This window comes from Mustela putorius, unplaced genomic scaffold (genome assembly GCF_011764305.1).
Source record: "Mustela putorius furo isolate JIRA1106 unplaced genomic scaffold, ASM1176430v1.1 tig00000551_pilon_pilon_pilon, whole genome shotgun sequence".
Taxonomy (NCBI): domain Eukaryota; kingdom Metazoa; phylum Chordata; class Mammalia; order Carnivora; family Mustelidae; genus Mustela; species Mustela putorius.
This window is the reverse complement of record NW_025421412.1, coordinates 3436556-3460738: the sequence shown is the minus strand read 5'-3', so window position 1 is coordinate 3460738 and position 24183 is coordinate 3436556. Positions and strand designations below refer to the sequence as shown.

The following is a 24183-nucleotide window of genomic DNA, read 5'->3' as shown; positions in this document are numbered from 1 at the left end:
AGACACTCTTCTTTTGCAGGGAAAGCTGCTGAGTCATCTCCGGAGGTTACGTCTGACGAGAGAAGGAGAGCCAGGAAGCCAAAGATTAGGTCACGTTAAGCCTTTCCCATAGGTTTTCATCCAGTAAACGCGGTCATAATAAAGACAGGCAATGGAGAGAGCTCTTTTATTTTTTTCTCACCGTCTTTGTCCCTGAGAAGCGTGAAGCAATTTTCTGAGCCAGTAAATTCTGACACTTGTGTGCAAACTATTAGCAAGTTAGGGCCAACTGCTTGCAAGTAGAGCTGACCCTTGAACGGCACAGGCTGGGGCCGGTTATACGTGGATTGTTTCTCCATAGTGTACGACCCCGTAGACATATTTTCTCTGATTTTCTGGGTAACATTTTCTTTTCCCTCACTTACTTTGTTGTAAAGATACAGTATCTAATACATATGTAAGTTGCACATACATGGACTGTTGCTTCTGCAACAGCACGCTATATCAGTAGGAGAATTTGGGGAGAGTCAAAAGTTACAGGCAGATTTTCAATGGCAGGAGCAGTGGGCACTCCAGCCCCTGCGCTGTTCAAGGGGCAACTGTGCTATTTTTTGAAAGTCGAGGGCTGCTCTTTGCCAAAGTGACTAGGGCAGGAAGAACAGGGCTGCTTCTTCTCCTGTCTAGGGGGTTCCCAGCTCCCAGCTCGTGCACCCTTCTGGAGACTTGACTCTCTGAGCCCACGGTGCAGACTTGTTCCCAGGCTTGGGGTTGCTGGATGGGGGGATTGCAAGAGGTTTTGCTGGAGTAGCGCCAGCCTTCACTGTTCACTCTCCTGTCACGTGATCTCCACACCCTCCAGCCTTTCAGACGGCAGCAGCCCGTTCCTTAGAAATAATACCTTGCAGAATCCATAATTTTTAAAACTAAATTGCTGTATAACTCCATTCCCAGCAAGACCATTTATATATTTATAAATGATACAAATATAAATTCATAAGTTTATATTTATACAAGAATAGTTCATCTGTGTAGCTTAATTTGGAAATAACATTCCATCTCTCTTCACTGTCTGTGTTTATCTTTACTCAAGACTACCCCTTGGTACACAGCAGGCGCTCGGGAAATATTTATGGAACATATGCATGTTACAGGAATGCATTTCTTTGTATTACTTCCATTCACACAGAAGTCGATTCTTTTTTTTTTTTTAATATAATTTTTTATTTTTTATAAACATGTATTTTTATCCCCAGTGGTACAGGTCTGTGAATCACCAGGTTTACACACTTCACAGCACTCACCAAAGCACATACCCTCCCCAATGTCCATAATCCCACCCCCTTCTCCCAAACCCCCTCCCCCCAGCAACCCTCAGTTTGTTTTGTGAGATTAAGAGTCACTTATGGTTTGTCTCCCTCCCAATCCCATCTTCCTTCATTTATTCTTCTCGTACCCACTTAAGCCCCCATGTTGCAACACCACTTCCTCATATCAGGGAGATCATATGATAGTTGTCTTTCTCCGCCTGACTTATTTCGCTAAGCATGATACGCTCTAGTTCCATCCATGTTGTCGCAAATGGCAAGATTTCATTTCTTTTGATGGCTGCATAGTATTCCATTGTGTATATATACCACATCTTCTTGATCCATTCATCTGTTGATGGACATCTAGGTTCTTTCCATAGTTTGGCTATTGTGGACATTGCTGCTATAAACATTCGAGTACACGTGCCCCTTTGGATCACTACGTTTGTATCTTTAGGGTAAATACCCAATAGTGCAATTGCTGGGTCATAGGGCAGTTCTATTCAGAAGTCGATTCTTATCAGTAAATCAGAATGACCACAATTTGGCCTTGAGATTTGCTGGATTTGGCCTGTCAGTGCATTTTTCACAGAAGCCCCTTAACTATATTTTCCTATTAGCTAAAATTTGACAGAAATTAGATATTTGATGAACACCATCCTGAGAGTATGTTACTGAATAAAGAAGAGTAAGAGTGTGTGTTTCACAGCGTAGACACATGAGTCCATTCGACACACAGAAATGAACTCTACTCCATGAGGCCGCCTCCCCTCAGAGGGCCACAGACACCGGGGGAGGTAAATGGGCAAATGAATGATAAGATAGGCAGACTGATGGCCAAGACAGGAGGTGGTGTGGAGCACAGGGCAAGGGTGCTCCCCCTTGTTGGAGCCTGGGAAGAGGCTGAGAAGGAAATCTCAGTGGCGTTACCCATTCGAGCTGAAGTCCAGTGGGGGTAGACGGGGTAACAGCAAACGTTATGGACTTTTCCCACCAAAAAAAAAAAAAAATGTTATCAGGTCGCAATATGTCACAGCTCGATCGATGGAAGCCCTTTTCCCCCCTTTGTAGCTGGTTATAGGTTGGTACTACGTTCACTCGGGTATGGGGATGGTTCTGCGTCCAGCCAGCTGGCGTCTAGCTGAGCATCCTCTGTCCAGGGCCCTATGCTAAGCCTTAGGTTTCCTCTGAAACTACGCAGAATCACTCTGAAGGGATTGGAATATGGTGGATATGTGCATGCACAGACAGAACTATTTCCTTGATGAACAAGCTTCTCATTCATTTTCTCTTTCTTGTAGATTAACTATGTAGGTACCTGTTTTTCAGGAAGAATAGGGCCAAATAACTTGTGTCCTACTCAAAACGGTGCCTTAAAAGCCACCTGACATGCCTCAGGGAACCTTCAAAGGGCATGTATTCTGTAGAAGAACATTTTATCTCCTAACAGAACCTCAGAGTGACGTTAATTCCCTAGATCGCTGCGCGGTAGCTCAGATAAGAGACGAGGCTGGGAATGTTCGGTTTAACACTTAAGCTACTGTTACAACACCAGGCCTTGCCCTGAAGGTGTCCTGTGACTGTGGAAATGAATGCCTGACCCCATCCTGATGGAGTCACAGGTGTTTTACCTATCAGTATTAGGACTCAAAACATTGTTAAGAAAATTCCTTATTTTTTTAAAGAAAATCCTTAATAAAAGTTCATTGTTTGTAGCCCTTCCATCCATGTTTAAAATGAATTATTAGTATTTGTATGAACACACACAGACAGAGAAACACCCATAAAAGCAATGAGACTTTAATATTCTGTGGTTTTGTAATTGTATTTTATGAAGCCTGAAGCTTCTAGTTCTCACGCCCAAAGATTCAAATTCAGTCGTTATGGGCCCCTCCGGGTGGTCCTCAGTCAAGGTCTTCAAGAGGCTGCAGGCTGGTAGTTGGAATCATCTGAAGGTTGGCCTGGGCATGCTGGCTCGTCGGCCATGTGAGGACCCGGACGATGTGGGCGTCCCTATCTCCAGATGTTTCCTCCACGTGGTTCATGCGGGGTGGCAGCTTTGGTGGGGACCTGGACTTCATACACAGAGAAGCAGCGTGTCAGAGGCACGTGCTCTGGGGGAGGGGACGCCAGGCAGCCTCACCTTCACCACATCCCTCCCATCCGTCAGGCGGTCGCAAGGGTGCACCCAGGCTTACGAAGGAGAAACAGACTCGACCTCTTAACAGGATCGGAAACACTATTGTGGCTGATTCTAGGAGAATACAATTCCAACCCACCCACTGGACAAAAACAACTCACACTTTTCCCACATATGAAATATAGTCACTCCTCTTCCGAACCCCCAAATCCACCTCTCCTCAGTCCACCACGCCCAGACCCAAAGTCCCCATCCCGTTGCGTTGGTCAGACCCAGGCTTCCTGGCAGCTCAGGTGCAGAGCTCTTCCAGGATGCCCCATTCGGTCCAAAGACAGGCTCTACTCCTTGCAGTGAGAAGACCCTGCAGGGATGGGTGCCTATGCCCTTGACTGGAGACCAGGCACTTGGAAGGCACATAGCAGTTCTGAAGGACACCTGGGCACAGGTTGCCCAGGCCTTGAGTGGGATCGAGTCCTGGTGCCTGGAAATGGTTTTCCGTGGCTCTCAGGCCTATGGTCTGCAATCCTGGTTCACCTTTGAGCTATAATTCCTAATGAGCAAGAGGCAACTTGTTTGGGGCTGGTATCTCTCAGCCTGCTTTCTGCTCATAACATCCCGAGGCACCAGAACTTGCCATTTGGTAATGACTCTGCCCTTTTGGGTAAACACTGATACAATTCCTTTAAAGGCTTAGTGAGTTTCTTGTGAGTCACTCTGTATCCACTCCACTGGTGAAAAGCCACAGACACTAACTTGAGACAATGTCATCTCTACTCTGGGCTCTCTACAGGAGTTCTCTGGAACGATCATCTTGATATTCTTAGGAGTCCTACGGTGTTGCTGCTTGGGAAGTGTGCATGAGACACTGCTTCAAATCTTTTTGAGGTCTGGAGAAAGGGTTTCGAAGTCATGGCCTTGGCTTCATCTTTAGCTAGGTTTTCAGGGAAATGCCCCAGACTTCATCTCTGCCTGGAAGTCACATCTTCACTCCAGAATCGTCTGCTGTCTGGACAGCCTGGCAGTGAGGAGCTGCGTTATTTTCAAAAGGGGGAGAGAGAGAAATTCCCTTATGGTTTATAGTTATAAAGGAGTTCTAGCTCCTTCATAGTCACTGGCTCCTTGTTTAGCTTATGTCTTTACTCTCACCTTTTACTAGCGGCAGCAGAATAATCCGGAAGGCAGTTCCCACTCCGCCTGCACTCCTCCTTCACTAGACCGTCCAGCACCATGGGCGTCCCTGTGGGGGACACTCTCGCGAACCCTTCGGCCGTGGCATACAAAGGGTTGCGTTTTCTCCAGCTTCCAGCATCTCCCCCTCACTTTCCTTGTTCTCGAGCATCACCACGCTTCCACTCACACTGTCATCAAGGCTCCTCCGATCTTCCAAAGCTGCTGCCTTATTTTTCAAGTCACTTTGCAGCAGCACCCGGCTAGTACCGATATCGGCATCAGTCCTCTGTCGCTGTGGAACAGACCTCTCCAAACTCGTCTTACAAGAACAGTGGTGATGATCCTCTCTCTCTCACGGTTCCAGCAGCTGGCTGGGCTGAGCCACAGCTATGGTCAGACAGTGGCTAGTGCCAGAACCGTCAAAGACTTGGTTCACTATGTATTTCTGGTGTCTGGGCTGGAGACACCTGGACAGGTGAGGCCTGGAGCAGATGGGGTCGCCTGGCATCTCTCACTTCCATGGCCTTTCCACATGTTCTCCACAGTGGGGCTGCTCCAGGGTAGACAGACTTTGTGCGTAAAGATCAGAGCCCCCGGACGCGTCTCAGGGGGGCAGGAGCCAGACTAAAACCATGCTGCCCACCACCAGCCTGAGAAGGCGATTGGCTTCTCCTTTGTCACAGTTGATTCATCAGGGCTCAGTCACGGAGGCCCTGCCAGTTTCAAGGTTCTGGAAGAGAATGTGGGATTGGAAAATATTGTTGAAGCCAGTTTTGGAAAATACAGTCTGCCACAAATCCTTTAAATTATTCAAATCTTCAGAACAATTCGGTAATACTAATGCTAAAAATTAGTGTGGCTCATTAACTTTCCAGAAGCTTATGAGCGGCTGTGTCTTAGCACACTGAAAGCCTTTGGAATAATGCTTATGAGTTACAGAATTCTGCATTTTTGGTATTTTTCCATTCTTAGAAGTTGGCTGCTTTGGCAGAACCCTGTAGGACACTGGCTTACAAAGATGTCCAGTGGGCTAGAAAATTAGCTTTGTTCTTTTTCTTTCTCTCTTGGATATCTCCCATTTGACTCATGTTTATAATATACCAGAGTAGGAGCTGAGCATTTCTCTCCCTTTTATTCCTCTGAGATAATGACCGATATTGCCATTTTGCGTGTGACGATACTGGAACTTAGATTTTCCCAAGACCTCTTTTCTTCACTACCCTGGGGCCCCCTTCCTGTGGCCTGCTGTTCCTGGTCCTCGTGGTGTGTATCACATTCCAACACGCGAGAGAATTTACTCCTCTGCTTTATTTACTTGCTGTTATTGTCTGACACCTCCCACTAGGGCAGAAGAAGGAAGGGAACATTCTGTCTGTTCACGAATGTGTCTCAGTTAAATGCGGCTTGAATGCACGCCTAAGTGAATGATGGCACGAGTGAATGATCACTCTGGGATGTGAATCCAGAGCTGACCCCAAAGTCCTTACTGTAGCCACGAGACTCCATAGGCACCCCACAACGAGAGACAGAGATCGCTGTCGGACATGCACAGTGACCGAAAAACCCGGCTGCCTGAAACAACTCATGAACTCAGCAAAATTAGCTGCGCTTACATACCTACCTTCAGATTAGTAAAATACCAAATTAATAAAACAGTTCAAGGTTTTCTAGAAGTTTTGCTGCTTCAGCAAAATTTGCGCAGTTTTCTGACACGAACATCTCAGTTTCCAGAGAACTTATAGTTAATAAGAATACTATGACAATTTATGGTAAAAATGTATTAGAAAGAAGAAGTCTCTTGGAATTTGGTGGGGGGACTATTTTTTTAACGTAACCTTTAATAAGCGTTTTAGAGTTGTACTTAAGTGGTTCTTCCTCTTTCATTGTTTTTCTGAGTATCTCTCCTGTTTCGGACTAACAAGTTTCTGTCTTTGAAGTGTTTTGTTGTTTTGTTTTATTTTAAATAATCTCTGCGCCCAAGGTGGGGCTCAAATTCACCCTGAGATCAAGAGTCACGTCCTACCCCCTGAGCCAGCAGGGCGCCCCTCCCCTTAGAAGTTCTCCGTGAATCATTGCCCTCTTGAGTTCCCTGTTAAATACGTGTTTCTCTTAAGGATTCAAATATGTCATAAAACTCACGGTGAGCATCGTGTTTCATCAAGTTCTTTTCTAAGAAAATCTCTTCATGCACGTTGGTGTTTTTGTTGGTGCTTTGTTCACTGTGTGCCCCATACAGAGAGCCTAGGCATTTCCGTCTGGAAGCATCTATATGCCACTAACTAGCTCATGGGCTTGCTAGCCCCAGTCTTTATTTTCTGGCCTCCAAAGTCGTGAGGATCGGTTCAGCCAACACTTTCTTCACAGCGGCCTCAGGCCCCGAGCGCACGGGTGTGCTGGGTTCCCGCAGCAGAGCCGGAGGCAGGTCCCAGGGCTTCCCCAGGCCTTCCCCTTCGCAGGTGGCTGGCAATGCCGGGCCCTCTCATGGCGCACAGGACGCCTTCCCCAACGGCTAGCTCTGGTCCCCAGCTCCAAGATCCGGACAGGTTTTCCCGTTGGCAGCCTGAGGCTCTGGAAGGTGGAGGGAGGGAGGCAGGAAGGGGCTGGCTGTGGGGGTCCGGGGGCCTGGTTAACCCCTGGCACCTCTCCTGTTCCCCGCGCAGGGCTCACCAGACCCCGACCTCACAGCGACGACTACAGCACCATGAAGAAGATTCCTCCTCGCAAACCCAAGCGCAGCCCCAACACCAAGCTCAGCGGCTCCTCCGAGGAGATCACGGGCGCGCGGCGCAGAGGGGGCCCGCAGCGCGCGCCGGGGATCCCCGCACCCCCCGCGCCCCCCACGCGCGCCCCACCGGAGCCGGAGCCCGAGCCCGTCTACATCGAGATGGTGGGCCGCGCCGGCAGCCCCGAGCAGGCGGAGGCCGTGTACGAGGAGATGAAGTACTTCGCGCCCCCCGAGGCGTCCGCGTCGCCCCCTCTGCTGAGTGACACTCGGAACCCCGTCAGCAGCGAGGATGGCGAGGGGGGCGGCCAGGCCGCCGCCGGGCCCTGCAAAGACGCGTGCGACATCCCGGCCCCCTTCCCCAACCTGCTCCCTCACCGTCCCCCGCTCCTGGTGTTCCCCCCGACCCCGGTCACCTGCTCCCCGGCGTCCGACGAGTCGCCCCTGACGCCGCTGGAGGTGAAGAAGCTGCCCGTGCTGGAGACCAACCTCAAGTACCCGGTGCAGGCCGAAGGCTCGAGCCCCCTGTCGCCACAGCACGCCAAGAACCAAAAAAGCGACGGGGACAGGCCCGCGTCCCCCTGCCCGCTGGCAGCGAGCGGGTCCCCCCCTACGCCCCCTCCCCCGCCCGCGCCCCCGGCCCCCCGGCCACCCACGCACTTCGCCTTTCCCCCGGAACCCCTGGGGAACGCAGGCCGGGCGGCAGGACCCAGCCCTGAAGCGCCCAGAGCGCCCCAGCCGCCCAACTCCGCACCCGCTGGGGGCCCGTGCAGCTCCTTCTCCAAGGCCCCCTACTCCCCCGGGAGGGCCGCCAGGGCCGGGCACAGGAAGGCCAGCGCCAGCCCCTCCTCCCCGGTGCCCTTCAGCCCCCCCAACTGCAGGGCGCTCGGCAGCCCCCTGGATGAGCTGACCAGCCTCTTCAGCTCTGGAAGGAGCGTGCTTCGGAGGTCCGCCGCGGGGAGGAGGATCAGGGAGCCCGAAGGTAGGGGCACCAGCGCCGCGCTCTGCGCCTCCGGCTCCGTGCGCGCTCGCACCGCGGGCACACGCCGCTGGGGGTCGGGGTGGCCGTCCCCAGCAGACGGCGGCTTAAAACGTCGCAGGCAGCCCATGTGGCCCCGTAGGTGAGAATGCCCGTGTCCATTTCGCACCGAAAGGCTCCTGATCTAAAAACACGTAGTACCTAAGCTGGGTTCAGTACGTTTTCATGACGTGTGAGTATTAGAGCAAGATAAAATTTGAGCTCCCGTTCTCTCTTCTCCGATAATGCTCCCTTCCGACGCGGAAGTGGTGTTTGTGTGGCGTTATCTGGCCAATTCCCATGTGATTCGGGCCTCACCGTGAATGCCTGAGTGTCCTCCTGTCTGGCTGTCCATCCTCTTTCCGGCCAGCTGTCTGGGGTGAAGGCCTGTCCATCACGACCTTGTACTTAACACAGTTCACCTTTACATGGCTTTGGATGAATGATTGTCCTTTTGCTTGTGTACCACCCAAGGAGCATTTTGACCCCTTAAGGAAGTTCTCACAGGTCTCTTCAGTCGTGATCCATTAATACCCACCCCTCCAGGTAAACAGTAGCTATTAACAACCTCTCTTTATAGGCCGGGATGGGAAAATTCCAGGTGAAGAGGCTAAAGGCCCTCTCGAGGTCAGGTGGTAGGATTGGAAGTAAAATGTTGCCTAATGATGTAACTTTTTATATACACATTAACCTGCTGTCTCTCCAAAACAAAATACATAAACATGTTTGCTTTCATCATCTCATTAGGAAAAAAACTTTTCCATTCAGGAAAATTATAAAAACTCTAGAAAATCTAGAAAGCCATCTGAATAAATGAAAAATAGATCAAGGTAAGAACTCTTAGCAAATGAATAAATAAACTACTCTCTATTTATTCTTCAGACAAATACACTAATTGTTTATTTTGCTAATGATTTCTTAAGTATAGATCCATTAATATATGAAGCTGTCTTTGTAAGGAGAAGAATGTTTCAATTTCACAAGTCATATCTTGTATTTTTTTTAAGATTTTATTTATTTACTTGACAGACAGAGATCACAAGTAGGCAGAGAGTCAGGCAGAGAGAGAGGAGGAAGCAGGCTCCCCGCTGAGCAGGGAGCCCGATGCGGGGCTCGATCCCAGGCCCCTGAGATCATGACCTGAGCCGAAGGCAGAGGCTTTAACCCACTGAGCCACCCAGGTGCCACTATATGTTATATTTGAAGGAACAAAATGGAATCTACGAGATAGTATAAAATGAACAAATTAATATTTGCTTTTAGAACAAAAAGTTAATTAAAACCTCATAAGCTCATTTTACCGTAGTTAGGAATTGGGTGAATTCTTCTTGACTCTGCTCAGGAAAGTGAAGTGAATGGATTTCTGGGTGCACCTCGTCATCTGGAAATCCCTTATCTGAGGACTCAGTGTAGTGAGGAATATTGCGGGGCCTCCAGGCGTAGTGTGTGAATTTGCTAATTATAGTTCCCTGTGGTGACATTAGCCAGTATTTGAGAACACATATCGAAACCTCGAGTACAACACTGTTAATTCACATCTACGATGAACTATGAACTATGTTAGTTCATAATCTACGATTATAAACTATTTCTCTACTGTGGGCTTTTACCAAACACTCCTCATTTGAAAAAATTGGCTTGAACCACATATGACTTTCTCATAAACACATGAATTAGCAACTTCTGCCCAGCACAGTAGCTGTCATACCTGCAAATGTAACAGTAGGAGACCGGGTCGTCCCCGCACACCAGATGACAGGAGTTCCAACTCCACATTTGAGAGCTGGGTGATTCTTGACGGTCCACAATGTGGGAAATAGGTCTGCGCGTTCGCATGTCATGTTCTCGTGGGATCTTACAGGTCATTCCTTTAGAATAAAAGGGGTTAAAGATAAGGTGTGGGGGAAGAGCGGGCTTCGCGCTGAAGCTAATCACCAGAGCTGCTCTCTGATGATTAAGGTTTACACAGTTGGATCCCAAAGTCAGTAATCCATTTTCTTCTGAATGAATTGAATGGCCCTTATTAACGATTTACTGTAGTCTTGGGATTTCTTCTCTTTAAGGTTTTAAATCGTCTACTTTACCCTCTTTATATTTAAAGATATTCTTATTTTCACCTGAAATGGCTTTCTTACCAAGTAATCCAGTGGGTGGCAATCTTACCCTCCGGGCACCTGAATTAATTACAGCTCATTTCGTGGGGTTGTGGTCTGGGGAAATTGTTCTGCACATTTTGCAGAAGTGTTCAGAACATCCCCCTTGCTTCTTTGGAAAGTGACCTTGAGGAGACGACACTGCTCACTATTACCCTGCTGTGGGCATTTCCAGTTAAGTAGAAAGGACAATGAGTCGTGTGTAGCAATGAAGCCCTTGGGTGTGTAATTCTGCTCCCTCACTTCCCGCAGACTTGGAGGATTTCACAAATATTATCTTCCCCCAAACGGTTGATTTGCTGTTGACTTGAGGGCATGCGGCCTGAGGCATATGAAGTCCCTCAGATTTATCTAAGAGTTCAGGATGCGTGGCTTGCAGACAGAAGGCTGTGGATGGCGACCGGCCCGCAGCCCCAGAGGACAGTGGTGGCAGGCAGTGGTCATAATGCTACGGTTACTGTTTTCACGACCCATCTAGTTCTCTCAGGATGGGAAGCTGTCTGCTACTATTATCCCCCTCTCACAGATGGCAACAACGAGGCCCAGAGAGGACCCCCGTGCCCTCCGTGCCATCCTAGCATGCGAGACGTCGAGCGCCATGACTTATCTCCCTGCATGGGGGGTCTCGGGCAGCAGGGGCAGAGGACAAGGGTTGAGTCGCTCGCACTGGAGTCCTCGAGTTGGGGTGGAGAAAAGGGTTCTACAAATTTAAAAATGCCAAACCTGTACGTGACAGCTCCGGAGTGCGCATCTGGTTGGGAATATTGTACGTGGGCCGCTTGGCCCTTAGCATCTAGAGGGACTAAACGTTTAATGATCTATGCAGCGTTATCCCTTTCTTTCACAAAATGTGCTTCATCTGATATTCTAACATGACAAATGGTATTATGCCAAAGATTTCTGGCTGCTTAGTTTCAAAAATCACGAGACCAAACGCGGAGGGAAGGAGAGATCCGTCGGCGCGCGTAGACCACTAGGGCGCTCCACTGCTCCAGATGGCGTCCCACGGTCCGGCCGTGTTTATCCAGAACAGAAACAAAATGAGCAGAGACCAGGATGATAGGACTTTGACAAAAATGTGGCACACCCTGATATCTGGAGAAGGAAGGAGGAGAGCCCCACTGAATTAAGGAGAAGTCTGGTGTACAGAATATTTTTGCCAAAATTGTCATATGACTTTTGATGTTGTGCATCCATAGATTGTAAGATAAAAGTAAGTGGTTAAAAATAATGTAAATGACCACAGAAAATGCACAGCATTTCTTTGCATAGAGAAGCTGTTTATTAAATACCTAGATGATGAAAAACTACCTAAAAAAAAAAAAAAAGCAATTTGCCGTATGACCGTATTTACTGGACCTAGTCCTCGAGTCATTTTTACTTAAAGAGACTCACCTAACCCAGATGGAAATCACTGCATCTGCATCTGCATTTATTTTATTGCTTAAACATTCTGAGTAAGAATATTTTGAGTTTTAGATCAGTGTTCCGTCCCTGAATTTTCACAGTTCAGTATTTTATCCCATTGGGACATTTGTTTAACAGGGACTTCTTTCTGTAAAGTCGGCCTTATGGAAAATATCAGGCATTCACAGAAGTCGAGGGACGGGATGAATGGACTGTCTCCGTGCTCCGTCCTGCTTCATCCCTAGGCCTGTCCGGCCCTCTCCGGCCCCACTGGATTGATTTGAAGTGCATTCCAGTGTCAAATCATTTATTTAAAAATATTTACAAATTATTTAAAAAGTAGAAAATAATAGAAGATTTACTCTGACATCACTTCAATCTGTCCAGACCAGTGGATCCATTTCAGCCTTCCCTGGTGTGGGAGAAACCTGCTTCTGGAAATCGGGATATCATTTTTCACAACAGAGACTAGATGATGCTCGGGTGAGCTTTCTCCTGAAAGAACCCTGAAGCCAGTGAGGTGGACGGTGGGTGCCGGCAGCCCCCTGGACCACCATGAAAGAGAAAATAGAACTAGAAAGGGTGAGTCTAGTCTAAATATTACACCCAAACAGAACCGAGAATAAAAGACCGCCGTTCCAAAAAACATACAGTCACTTCTGAAATCAATATTTTATAAGGTTTAGATGCCTCCATGCCAAATTAAGTAGTTACTTATTCATTGTTTAGTAACAAGAAGAGTGCTTTAAAATCACTGAAATGTCATGAAATCACTGGCAGAAGTCTGACTTGCTGGAGGGCGATGTCTGGAAGCTGCCATTCTCTGCCTGCGTTGGAAGCCCAAGTTTGGACACCGTCTCCGATCGGCGTCTGACGCATTCTAATGAGATCACAGCAGAAGAAACTGCTGTGCCTCCTGCAAATCTCGGCCTCCCAGAACAGGACGCAGAGGCTGGCATCCCCACAGCTTCCTGCTTCTCCTCGGGTTCTCCTAGCACTTTGTCCCGTGCGGGGCCGGTTGTCTTCCTCCCCGCACCGTTTCTCTCCGTCATGATTTATTTCGGGGAGTGCAGGGCAAGAGGTGGAGGCGTGGCCCGAGGCATCTTGAGAATCATGAAGGGCGTGGACAGACAGACAGAGTTCCCTGATGTGTCGCTGTCTGCCTTCCTGCCTCACCTGAGAGCCTGCCTCGCAGGAAAGCAAGGCATTCCTCCACATTCTGGAACCATCTGGAGCAACACTCAATGCCCCTTATTTTCCAAATGAGTAAAGACAAGCTTAACATCCCAGACAGGCAGGTTCTCTATTTCTCACCAAGTGGCTAGGAGGTAAGGCTGTGCCACTAGGGGAGCCCGAGAAAGAGACGATGCCTCTCTGTGAGAAAAGCCTTTTGTTTGCCAAACTCTTGGCCCCTCTGCAAGAACCAGGAGCCTCTGTGTTTGGGATGTGTTTTCAGTATTTCTGATTTCCCAAATCATACTTAGCCCATCTCCGCTTAGAAATAAGCTTTCAATTCTAATTAACCGATCCGTAGCCCAACTAACCTATGTTAAGAGCACAAAGCCCTTTGTCTTTGATATGAGTCAGACAGTTATTTTTAAATGTCTAATGTTTGTTGTGAGTGTTTGTGACATTCTTTTCCCAACTTCTAGCACCTTCTCTTTAGAAATGCCCAAGAATTCACACAGGGCCATTATGCAACCAGGGGGTGCATAAGGGACTTGCATGAACTTGCAGAGCTCATCCTCTAACATTTACTGAGTGGAAGCCCAGGGCTTGCTACTGGAATCCAGAAATGGGGAAATCCATGTTTTCCCTGCCCTCTCACAGACTGTAGGAGGCAGACGGGTCCGTCCGGTTTCAATGAGTGAAATCCTAGTGGAGGAAGGAGGCTTTTTAGCCCGCGGGTCATAAACTACTTGAGGGTCCCTAACTGAGCTCCAAGTGGCCTGTGAGTCCCAGTGCTAGGCTTGTTCCTGATCTGGCGGGGAGGCATCCCAAACTCCGTCGGATTGTCACAAAGTGTCTATGGCCAGGGAGAAGCACAGGGCCACGGTGGGGAGGGTGCTGATCACGGTGTGCTTAGTGCGGGACCGCTGGAGGAGTGTGGGGAAGCCTCATGCCCGGGATGCCCAGTGAGCAGGGCGAGTGGCCACCGGTGTGGAGAGGATGGAGTTCCCCAGGTGCACAAGCAGGACGACAGGCACGGCAGCCAGAGAAACCGTGTGCATGGGGACCTGTGGGCTCAGGGTACACAGTCCTGTTGGAGCACAGGTGTGAAGGCTGCAGAAAAGTCAGAGAGAACAGAGGCACTACTTGCCTTGCATGGGACCAGAGCAGGATGAGCTTTCTACCTGGAAGCTGCAGGACAGGGTTCTGAATGCCCTCCATTGTGTCTCCTCGTCACGTGAGGAGTCAGCAGGATCTTCGGATCTTCCCCACAAAGACTGCAAAGAGCCCGAGGAGGGGGATGACCCAGAGGGCTAGTGGCAATTCTGGGTATGCACATGTGACCTCCTGTAATGGAAAATACTCGGAAACGCGATGGAACATTTGTTAATGGTGTTCTGTTAATAATATTAATAGCCGGCGTCTGTGAACGCTCTTTCCTGTGGGCCGAGCAGGCAGACGTCTCTTGGGTCCCCCCCTCCTTGGCCCTGTGTGAGGTGAGTGAAGCAGGGGTTGGCCTCCCCCTTTTGCTGGTGAGCGATCTGCGAGTTTAAGGGATTAAGTGACTCTCGCATAACGACGGCAATGAACTGGTCCCTGCGTCAGGAATGAGACACACGGTTCCTTTCTCCCAAACTCGAAGAAATGTCTATTTCTGTTCTGTGAGGCCAGTCCCAGTCTCCACAAACAATTAGAAAATTTAACTGGTACAAAGTCAATGTCTGAGAGAATCATCCCTTTTTGAAGTTAAATGTAAATTCATGACCAGGAAAAACTGTGGGAAGAGGACATGTTTGTTTGTTTGTTTGTTTCTTTTCAGTGATTTCCAACAGCCCCCTGATTGGGATCGGAGAAAGACATTCGAAAAAGCTTCCATCATTCGCCTCTTGGTGACGTTCTAGATGAAAAGCAAACAATAACAATTTGTTAGTTTCTGAATCATGTCAATCTGGAAGCAGAGACGCAGGTAACCGCGAAGGTAGAAATGTGTCTGGACAGAAGACTCATGGGACCTCCAGTCCCTGCCCCTCAATCAGGACTTGTTGGGTAGATATTCAGACCACAGTTCTCATGACCATGGACATCCACTGGACCATGCTGCTCCATGATCCTTTGAAACCCAGGAGCAAAACCAAGCAGAGGACTCTGACAATTAACTATGTCGATCAACCTGATCAAGAAGTAACCTTTGAGTCACTTGGGAAATTACCTGAACGTCTTGGCTGTGCCTCTGTAGCCACCACATGCCAGTCTTTCCGGAGACACACGCCTTGCACAAACGGCTCATCCCTTCTGCACTGAGCCCGGCACAGCCGAGGGGCCGTCACAACCGGGTTGTTCTAGGATGTGCCGCCAGTGGGAGAAGCAGCTCTTGTACCTGGGATTGGGAAGAAGAAGAAGAAAAAAAGAGGCAGTCTTTTTAGAAGTGGATTATCTTTCATAACCAGTAGATATTTCTCATGCAGTCAACCCGTTCAGGCAAGCAGCTGTTGTGTAGTGTGGGTCTCTATATGGGATCATGAATGAAACTCCCCCAGGGCTCCAGAGAGAAGCCCAGGGCTCGTCTCGTGAGGCATCAGCAGCTCTCCTCAAGCAAGTTCATAAAGACCTTCCTGACAACCTGCATCTCATTATTGCCACATAATACAACATCCTGGGGTTCTCTTCCTTTTGTAAAGAAATGCATAAAAGCGATGTGGTGCGTGGAAAGTTTTCCTAAAGATGGGCTGGATCGATGCCATGTTCTTGTTCTTCTTAAGAGTCTTGGTGGAGGAAAACGGATTTCTTAATTACCTACTGGCGTTCAGGTCCTTTACGCTGACTTGAATCATTTTTATGATTAATCCTCAGATTAGCCTAGAAAAGCCCACACTACCTGAGAGTTAGCTCTCCGTAGTACCATTTATCCAGAGCTCCATTCCCTGAGCCCCCCGTGGTCGCCCAGCCTCCATGTGTGTGCAAAGCTTCGCAGCCTTTTTTCTGCTCTGGCTTTTACTTCCTCTTTTTCTCGTTTCTCCTTGAAATCTGCAACGTTCTTACCCACACGAGGAGCGTTTGCAATGACCAGCCCGTTGCAATCCCACAGTAAACAGCAGCCTCGTTCCTTGTGCTCCCTGCTCCGGTGACTAGGTCCTAAAAAGTGCAGGGTCCAGACATGGGCTAGATCTGACCTTACACAGATTGACATCAGAACAATCACTGTCCCGCGAAGCCTGAGAATTTGTGCGTTTCCCAGAATTGCAAGAGAGCTTCTTCACGCCCCAAAATCTGGCTCATCATCAAACCTAATTTTTCAAAGAAAAATGTCCTTTTAAAGAATGAAAGAAGTGACACATACACACTAGGTACCTGGGGTTATTTTCTAGGCAAATGTGCACGTTTGCGATTTGGGCTTAATTATTCTTTGATGTGGAAAGATGGCCAATCCATGAAGAAGTAAGCTGAGAGAGAAGACGTGGGCAAAGCGGCAGGGGAAGCTGTGACCCTACGAAGGCATTTCCATGTAACTGAAATGGGAATCAAAGCTCCCAGCTAGTAAATTACCTTCTGACATCACCTCTGTTCGCTGGAGCTGCATTCGCTTAACCTGTTTTCAGATGAGATCACCAGCCGAAGGGGCCAGACTGGTCTTCAGAGCAGAATGGAGGGGACACATCAAAGTACAAACACCTGACTTAAAGCTGGGGAGCCCTCCCCCGGGATGCTTCTACAGGCTCTCACACCCTTTCTTAGGGATACATCCAGTGCCCAGCCCCAGAACCTCTAGAGCAAAAGGCCTCTTTATGTATCTATTTTATTTTCATGAGAATTGGATGGACTCGATTTCATTTCTTGGTATTTAACTACCTTTCTATATAGTTAGTAAGAGAGTCCTCCTGGGATTTTTAATAGATAAACTGCTTTAAAAAATAATTCCTGAAACATATAACTTCCATTGCTCCATTTCGGGGACATGAGCCTGCATTCCACGCTTCCTGTGTTTTTCTGCTGTGTCCTGGCCACCCCTGATCTCCACTGCGTACACCAAGCAGAACTAGAGGTTTATTGAATTGCTTATGTGTCAATCCAAGACAGTAAAACTCGAATTGCTAAGATTAATTCATGGGTGTAGCTGTGGTGTGCAAGGGGGGGGGTCTTCCTGGTTCACTTACGGAGCCTTGGAGTCGTGTCTCATTTCCAGAGGCTGAGGAGCAACCCAGGACAGAGGCACCGAGCTCATGTCTGGTGATGAGAGATCATAAAAACATTAAAAAAAAAAAAAAATCATTGAAAGCCCAGCAACGTGGTTCAGCTGTCAATCAGAGACATTTTCACTGCTGTGAGGATTGAATCTTTCCCAGGAACCGTCTGCAATGACTTCAGGAAAAATGCTCTTTTTTTTCCCCCCAGACAATAAAATCATTCTATGAATGGCCCCAAAATGTGCAGTTCTTCTCAGGACTTAAGAAAAAGTAGAGGTTAACTCTAGGCAAGACAGTGGAACTGGCAATCGTATTTTGTCCTGCTGTTTGCCTGATGTTTTCAAAGAGCTTTGGGAAAAATCACCCAGTAAGAAGGGCAAGCTTCACTCATTTTGTTTGTTTGTTTATTCGAAAAACACACCAAGGACTCTATTTTGTGCCAGGCATTATACTAAGTGGTATGGATTTTTTTTTTTTCCCATAAAATGTGGGGTCTGTTCAGAAGCAGCTCACAGCGGGGAGACATGAAAACTCCAGCGTATCCAGGCGGTGCGAGACCGTTTGCGTGAAGATAACGATTTGGGTGTCACGAAACACTACGTACCCTCAAAGTTTGTGAAATGCTGCATTTTTATTCATTTGGTTCTATTCTGCTTCATCTTTAAATGCTTATCATGACCCACTAAATTTATTTCTCAGCCTGTAAATATGTCCTTTGGAACACTGGTCTAGAAGGTGGGCTGTATAGGGAGAGACGGGAGGGGTTTGAGACCAAACTCAGGAGAGAAAGACCCGGGGCAGGAGGGCCCCCGCCACCCAGCTAAGGGCCAGTCTGTGTTCCAATCCTACGCTGTGATTATAGGGTTTTGCACAAGGAATGGGGACCTAGTGTTTTGGAGCAACTCCATTTGTGTATGTGGAAAGGACCGATGTCTGTCTCTGATTTTTTCTACCTTCATTTAAATGGAAACATACACTTTAACAATGGGTGAGAGATGCTTAGTTGCAGGCACGTAGGAAGGGGATATCCCAGCTTCCGACTGGCCCTTCGGTGGTTTCTGTAGTGGATGAAATGAGACTATGAGACGCAGGTTCAGCCGCACCCCCCAGGGTCCCGGGGCTCCTCCCTCCCGCGTGTCTGTGGTATGTCCTCCATCAGCTCTGCGATATGTCACAGCAGCGGCTCAGGGGACATGCGCTCCCAGGCACTTAGGACTTGGAGGTATATGGAACCCGGAGCACCAACCTGCCCACCTTGGGTAAAGGACACAATCCCAGGAGCCACCTAAAGCATGGCTCATCGAGTATTTTGACAAGAATTTTAATCTCTATAGATACTTTTATTTCTTATTTTATTCTTTTAAAAGGTGTTTTTCTTTATTTTTTAGAGAGAGAGGGAGCATGAATGGGGGGAGAGAGACAACCAGACCGAGCGCTGAGCAGGGACCCTGATGCGGCTCGATCCCATGCCCCTGAGATTGTGACCAGAGCTGAAACGGAGAGTCACCCAGGCGCCCCTGTATCGATACTTTTAATTCATTCCTGAAGGCCTCAGAGCTGTGGGCTCACCGCCATCTCCGGGAGAGATGAGCGGGACCATCCTATTGTTGTTAAAATACTGAAATGTCTCTGTAGCCACTGGACATGACGGCCAGCCGGGCTGGGTTCCCGAGCACAGACCCCCCCCCCCACACCTGGGGGTCCTGTCCCCAGGCCTGTCCGGTTTCTCCCGGGTTAGATATTGGCACGAAATGCTTAAGATACATGGTTGGGCCTCTTCCATTGGCCCCGGCCTGTGCCCTTGTGGTTTTTGGCATTTAGGTGGGTAAATTGTGATTCCTCCTGAAAAACGACTTTGAGAAGACCCCGCATACATCCCTGCATTTTTTCTTTTTTTAACTGTTGACGACTTCCCTGGTTCTCTCTCTCCTGCTGTGACCACACCTGTGAAATCAGTGTTCACAGCTAGAGCTTTCCTGTCCCGTGGCACCCGTCCGTGAACCTGCAAGCCTCCAGTTGTGCGAAGGTGTGTCTGCGGAGGAGATCGCGGCTGGCCGGCAGGGACTAGAACGTCGTGGTGAAGGCGGAATGCGAGCTAATATCCCTGAAATGGGGCAACAGAGATTCAGTTTTTCTCAAGGACCAAAGTAGTTCTTCTGGAAGCAGATCATCTGTTAAAAATGCAGGAGGGACTCAATGACTAGCTCTGCAGGGACGTGACAAGGGCCCGGGGGCAAAACGGACTCCACTCGATTCTCATTAAAAAAATAAATAAATGCTCCTTGAGGTTCTGTAGATCTGGGGCGTGGGCAGCGGCTGTCGCCCTAAGGAAGGATGCGGCCGCCGGTGGAGGTGCCCAGGGCTCCTCTGTGTTCCCTTGAGATGCCGGGCCCCACTAGTCACGGGGCCGTGACGCCACGCAGGTGTCCCAGGCCCCACACCTTCCCGACCAAAGAGCGGAAGATCATACTCTTCCCCTTGGCTTTCTGGAGAAAGCGAGAACGACCCCTTCACCCTAACGAGGGCTGCCCGGGCCGGCGGAGCTGTCTGCAGGCGCCGCGTTCCCCGATCCTGGATGTACATTACCACCTGGCACTCGGGAGATGTAAAAATAACAGCCGTATAAATAACCGCATGACCTATGAAATTATACATGAGGAATGGGTCTCCGGGCCGGGCTAGCGTGGTGTTTAGATGTTCATGTTCAGCTAATTATAGGACAGGCAAGCTACCCGAGTACGCGGACAGGGAAGGGACTGGCGTGATTCGTTTCCCATTCCGGCAGGGACAGAAGAGATGGGTGCAAAAGGATCCAGTTAGTTAAATTTAAAAGAAAATTGGCACAACATAATTTTCTGTGCATTTTTGGGTTCTAAAAACCTTATTTATACTGACAGTCACTTTTTAGCTTTACTATCAATATATCCTTCCCCTGCTCAGCACATATGTTGTTGGAGATATCACTCTATTTCGTGATTCAGTTGGCGTCCCCAGCACAAACCCTCTCCTTGCACTTGGCAGGGGAGTGGGTGGCAGGAGTTAGGAGTAGGGACAAGGCAGCGCTTCCATTCTACCCCGCTTAACCCGGAGGATGAGTGTTGGTGGCACTGTTTGCCGCGGTAGAAATGCCTAAAACGCGGCTCCAGGGGAATTTTGATCTACTCAAGAGTAGCAATATCTGAAGAGTCATTAAAAAGTGGGAAGGTGTGCTGGGGGCTGGCGCTAGCCTTTAATTTCAGTAGCCTTAGACAGTTGTGTTTTCTCAACCTGTCCATCCTTTGCAATTGCTAGGGTACCCTATTTTTTCTGTCTCGTAAGGTAATGGGCTCCTACAGGAATGCCAGTGAGTTACGGCACACGGCTGTGTCTTAAAGGTGATCGCACGGAAGCCCCGTGTTCGGTCCCCAGGCTCCCCCCTTACTGTTAGAGATTGAAGCCTGCTCTTGACACATTTCTGCAACTATCAGCAAAGGGACGACGAGGTCCGATTCACATGGCTTGGGGTCAGGTAGGGCTGTACAAAACATACGGAGACGTGGCGCGCGCCCTCTGTGCCAGAGCACACGCTGCGGGAAGACCGGCTCCGCTCCCATCTCGTGTCTTGTCGCACAAGCCCACACCGGGGGTGGGTGGGGGTCTGTCTGCATATTTGAGGCTTGGATCCGACACTGTCTAGATGTGTCCTTACACTGGATGTTTGTCCTCCTCTGAGGCAGCAGGCCCTGTGCTTGGGTTATGTTAGCATGTATTTTTAAAAAGTTTAATTTGCTTCCGAGAAGCCTGTTACAGCAGAATGCAGGGCGTTGCGGGGGTCTCAGTCCTTATTTATAGTTCTTACCTGTGCTAGTAGATGATTTTACAAAAATCAGAGGCGTAAGAGACATTGTTCCTTGTAACGCACACACTGGACGCCAATCTGGGGTCTACGTGATCCCATCCAAGCGGAGTTAGTCACGCACTCTCTGTGTGTGTCCGTGAGCACCGTTGAGCTGGAACGCTCAGGTGTTAGGAACGAGCACGTGAGAAGTAGAAGGGCGACGCCAGCCGCGCCTCTCAGTGCTTGTACCTTTCCTTAATGCCAAAGAGGAAAAAACAAGCGCATTCCGTCCGTGCAGTAGCCTTTCTGGAGAGGAATTTTCCTATAGAGTTGCGGAATGAATTAGAGCCAGTGTGAGTAATGAGTTTAAAATGTATTTGCACATTTTTTCTGCCTTGCATAGCACTCTCGGTATTAAATCAGTCAAACAGCAATAGTTTGTTTTTCTCCTGCGTTACTGAAACCTGGATCCTGTCTCCTATGTTTCCAAAATATACTCTAAAATTATCTCAAGTTAAGGTAACCAAGAGAGAAATGATGTGTTTAAGCATTCTTCTTAAAGAAACACTCTGTTGCTCACTCCTGACTCATTCTCTGCGACCTTTCTGTGGCGCGCATTGCTGTCAGCCTCTCTCTGCCCTCCACCGTCCCCCACCCCCGCCGCTGAGCCCACCCCTGCCTGCTCGCGTCCCCTCTCACCATGCCTCGCCTTCCGCTGCCCTTCTCTACACGATCTCTGCAAGAGATCTCCCTCCTAAGAGAGGCTTGAGTCTTTCCTGCACGTTTTCTTTTCAGTCCTCATGAATGCTGTGACTCCAATCATTGCCACTCAGTTTCACCCTTGGGCGTGGGCCTGTCACTGGAAGGTCGACCAGCACAGCCCCAGTCTGTCCTGCGTCCAGGTACTTCGCTGGCGCTGACTTACTCCGGTCCCTAAGCTCCGAGAGACCTGTAAGGCAGACCGTCCTGACCACCCAGCCCTGCCTCTTCCCTGGTCTAAATGCTCCCGGCTCCTGGGCTCCCGTCTCTGATCTGTCCTCCAGCCCCATCCAGCTGGACACATTTTTGCCAGAGTAGTGACATTTCAAAATGCAGTTTCTGGTTTGCTCTTACCTAAGTATTGGCTGCACCCTGCTCTGGTGATGGCGCATGCGTGACAAGTGTGCCCACAGGCTGTGCAGAACCAGACTCCTCTCTCCCCCTCCCCTCCCCTCCCCTCCCCCCTCCCCTCCTCCCTCCCCTCCCCTCCCCCCTCCTCCTCTGCCCCCTCCCCTCCCTTTTCTCCTCTGAGCCAAAAGCCTCTCCAGACCATTGTGTTTTCCAAACCATGGGGCAGGTGTGGAATGTCTTCAAGAAAGATAATTACGATGACAAACATTTAGGGAGTGATTGGAGCATTTGTTTAAAACGGGAAAATAAGCAAAGCACACACTGGTCAAGGCCGTCTCTGCCACCATTAACTGGGCACGCGTTGACCGACCGACTGGTGCTTGGGCCTTGGACGTGGCCTCGGCAGGTGAGGGGTCCACGACCATCACTCTGTAGACGCCTGTCTCCTGTCCCTAGGCACCAAGACGCCAGAGCCAAGACTTATCAAACTGATGGCAGGTTTCTGAGATTACAGGTCGCAAAGCTCTGTGCAGTTAAGATTTTTAAACACTGAGCAGGCATGAACCTTCCGTATCGGTGGGACAAGCAGGACATACTCGTCAGTGATAACTGCTAGTGAAACCCTGAATGCGCACCGCGGTGGGGAACAGATTTCAGATGTCCCAGAGTCTGTCCTTCCCCTCATGTTAACGCTCAGGTGGAAAGCAAAGGGCTCTGGCCCTTTGAATACGTCGGAGATTTTCACCTCGCTCAATGAGAAGTTTTCCTTACCTTATCATTTTAAATAAGCAGAGATTAGAAGCTCAAAGGTATATTCACAGTGAAAGTCCTTTCATGGTGTCAGTAATCTCGTGTGAATGAGGACAAACAGTCACCAAGGTCTTCCCATAATCATTCCCACGGGTTCCGTAGTAAGTAAATTGGTCAACTGTTTTCATTGCAAAACATGGAGTTTCCTTCTAGAAAACAAACATTTCTCCAGCAGTTTGGTGGTGATCATTCATTTATTATTTTTTCTGTTTTCCCTAAGTGAAACAGAAACCAGTGGAGAGACCTGAGTAGGCACAGGGCATGGTCTGACTTAGGGTGCAGAACGAGGTGCTCAGCCTCAGGCCAGCCACCTCCTGGGCAGGAACCGCTCTTCCCAGGGGCTGCCCACCCTTGCCTGGGGCCTCACGGCACCCCTGACCTCTGCTCACTGGACACCAGGAACTGCCCCCTCCTCCGGGATGGGGACTAGCGAGGTCTCCAGTCATGCCCAGATATGTTGGGGGACGATGTCACCTTCTATGGAAAACCAGTTTTCAAAGGATAACACCCACCCAGAGGGATAGTTTAGTGTTATATAGATACTTAAAAAAAAAAAAAAACAAAAAAAACCCACAACAACAAACAAAAAACGAACACAGCAAAGCTGAAGTTTTTCCTGCATCCGCACTTGCAGACTCGCTAGAACTCTCCCACTCGATTAAGATTCGAGCTAACCCTGTCCACACTGCGCGCTCGTATTTAACCGTCATATCTTGGGGTAAAGGCCGCCATTTCATCTTTGAGTCAGATTCCCCCGGTGATTCACTTCTCTCCTACCTGTGCAAACAGCCCCGGGCGGGGGTCACAGAGAAGTCCTGTTTACAGGCTCAGAGGGAACAGCCCAGGTGTGCAGACAGAGCGGCGTCCTGGGTGCTGCCGAGCTCCCCAAACCGCTCTGAGCACACAAGACGCGGGGACACACAGGCACTCAGACCCACCCTCAGGCTTTCTGTGGGATTTCACCCACATGCTCCCTCCCTGTTGGCTTAGACCCACTCAGAGCCTCAAGTATTTTCTTTGGTGTGACTGTAACCGACTTTTCTTCACCCTAAAAATCTCAGTGGCCGCTGCTTGGAGGCATGATGAGGCCTCACAACTTTGTTGGCTCTGGATCATTCCTTACAGGGCCCTCCCTGAAGTACGGACCTTGTGTCCGTGCCCTTGGAACTGGGAACTGCTCCGACTCAATCCCAGGGTCC

The 24183-nt window shown here is 49.1% G+C and overlaps 1 protein-coding gene and 1 long non-coding RNA gene across 4 annotated transcripts in view; one reads left to right on the top strand and one right to left on the bottom strand.

Annotated features, from left to right (window-relative positions):
- The window catches only part of MYO16 (myosin XVI), a 481948-nt gene that overhangs the window by 412516 nt on the left and 45249 nt on the right, over window positions 1-24183 (top strand). For all 3 annotated transcript variants that reach the window (XM_045081327.1, XM_045081326.1, XM_045081325.1), the window contains exon 32: window positions 7257-8300. In XM_045081327.1, the coding sequence (XP_044937262.1) occupies window positions 7257-8300 (1044 nt within the window). The remainder of the gene's footprint in view (window positions 1-7256; window positions 8301-24183) is intronic.
- On the bottom strand, window positions 18641-22243 carry LOC106005228. Its single transcript, XR_001178452.2, has 3 exons — window positions 22178-22243; window positions 21086-21386; window positions 18641-19351 (listed from the first exon to the last, which is right to left on the bottom strand). It is a non-coding gene; the product is annotated as an uncharacterized LOC106005228 (long non-coding RNA).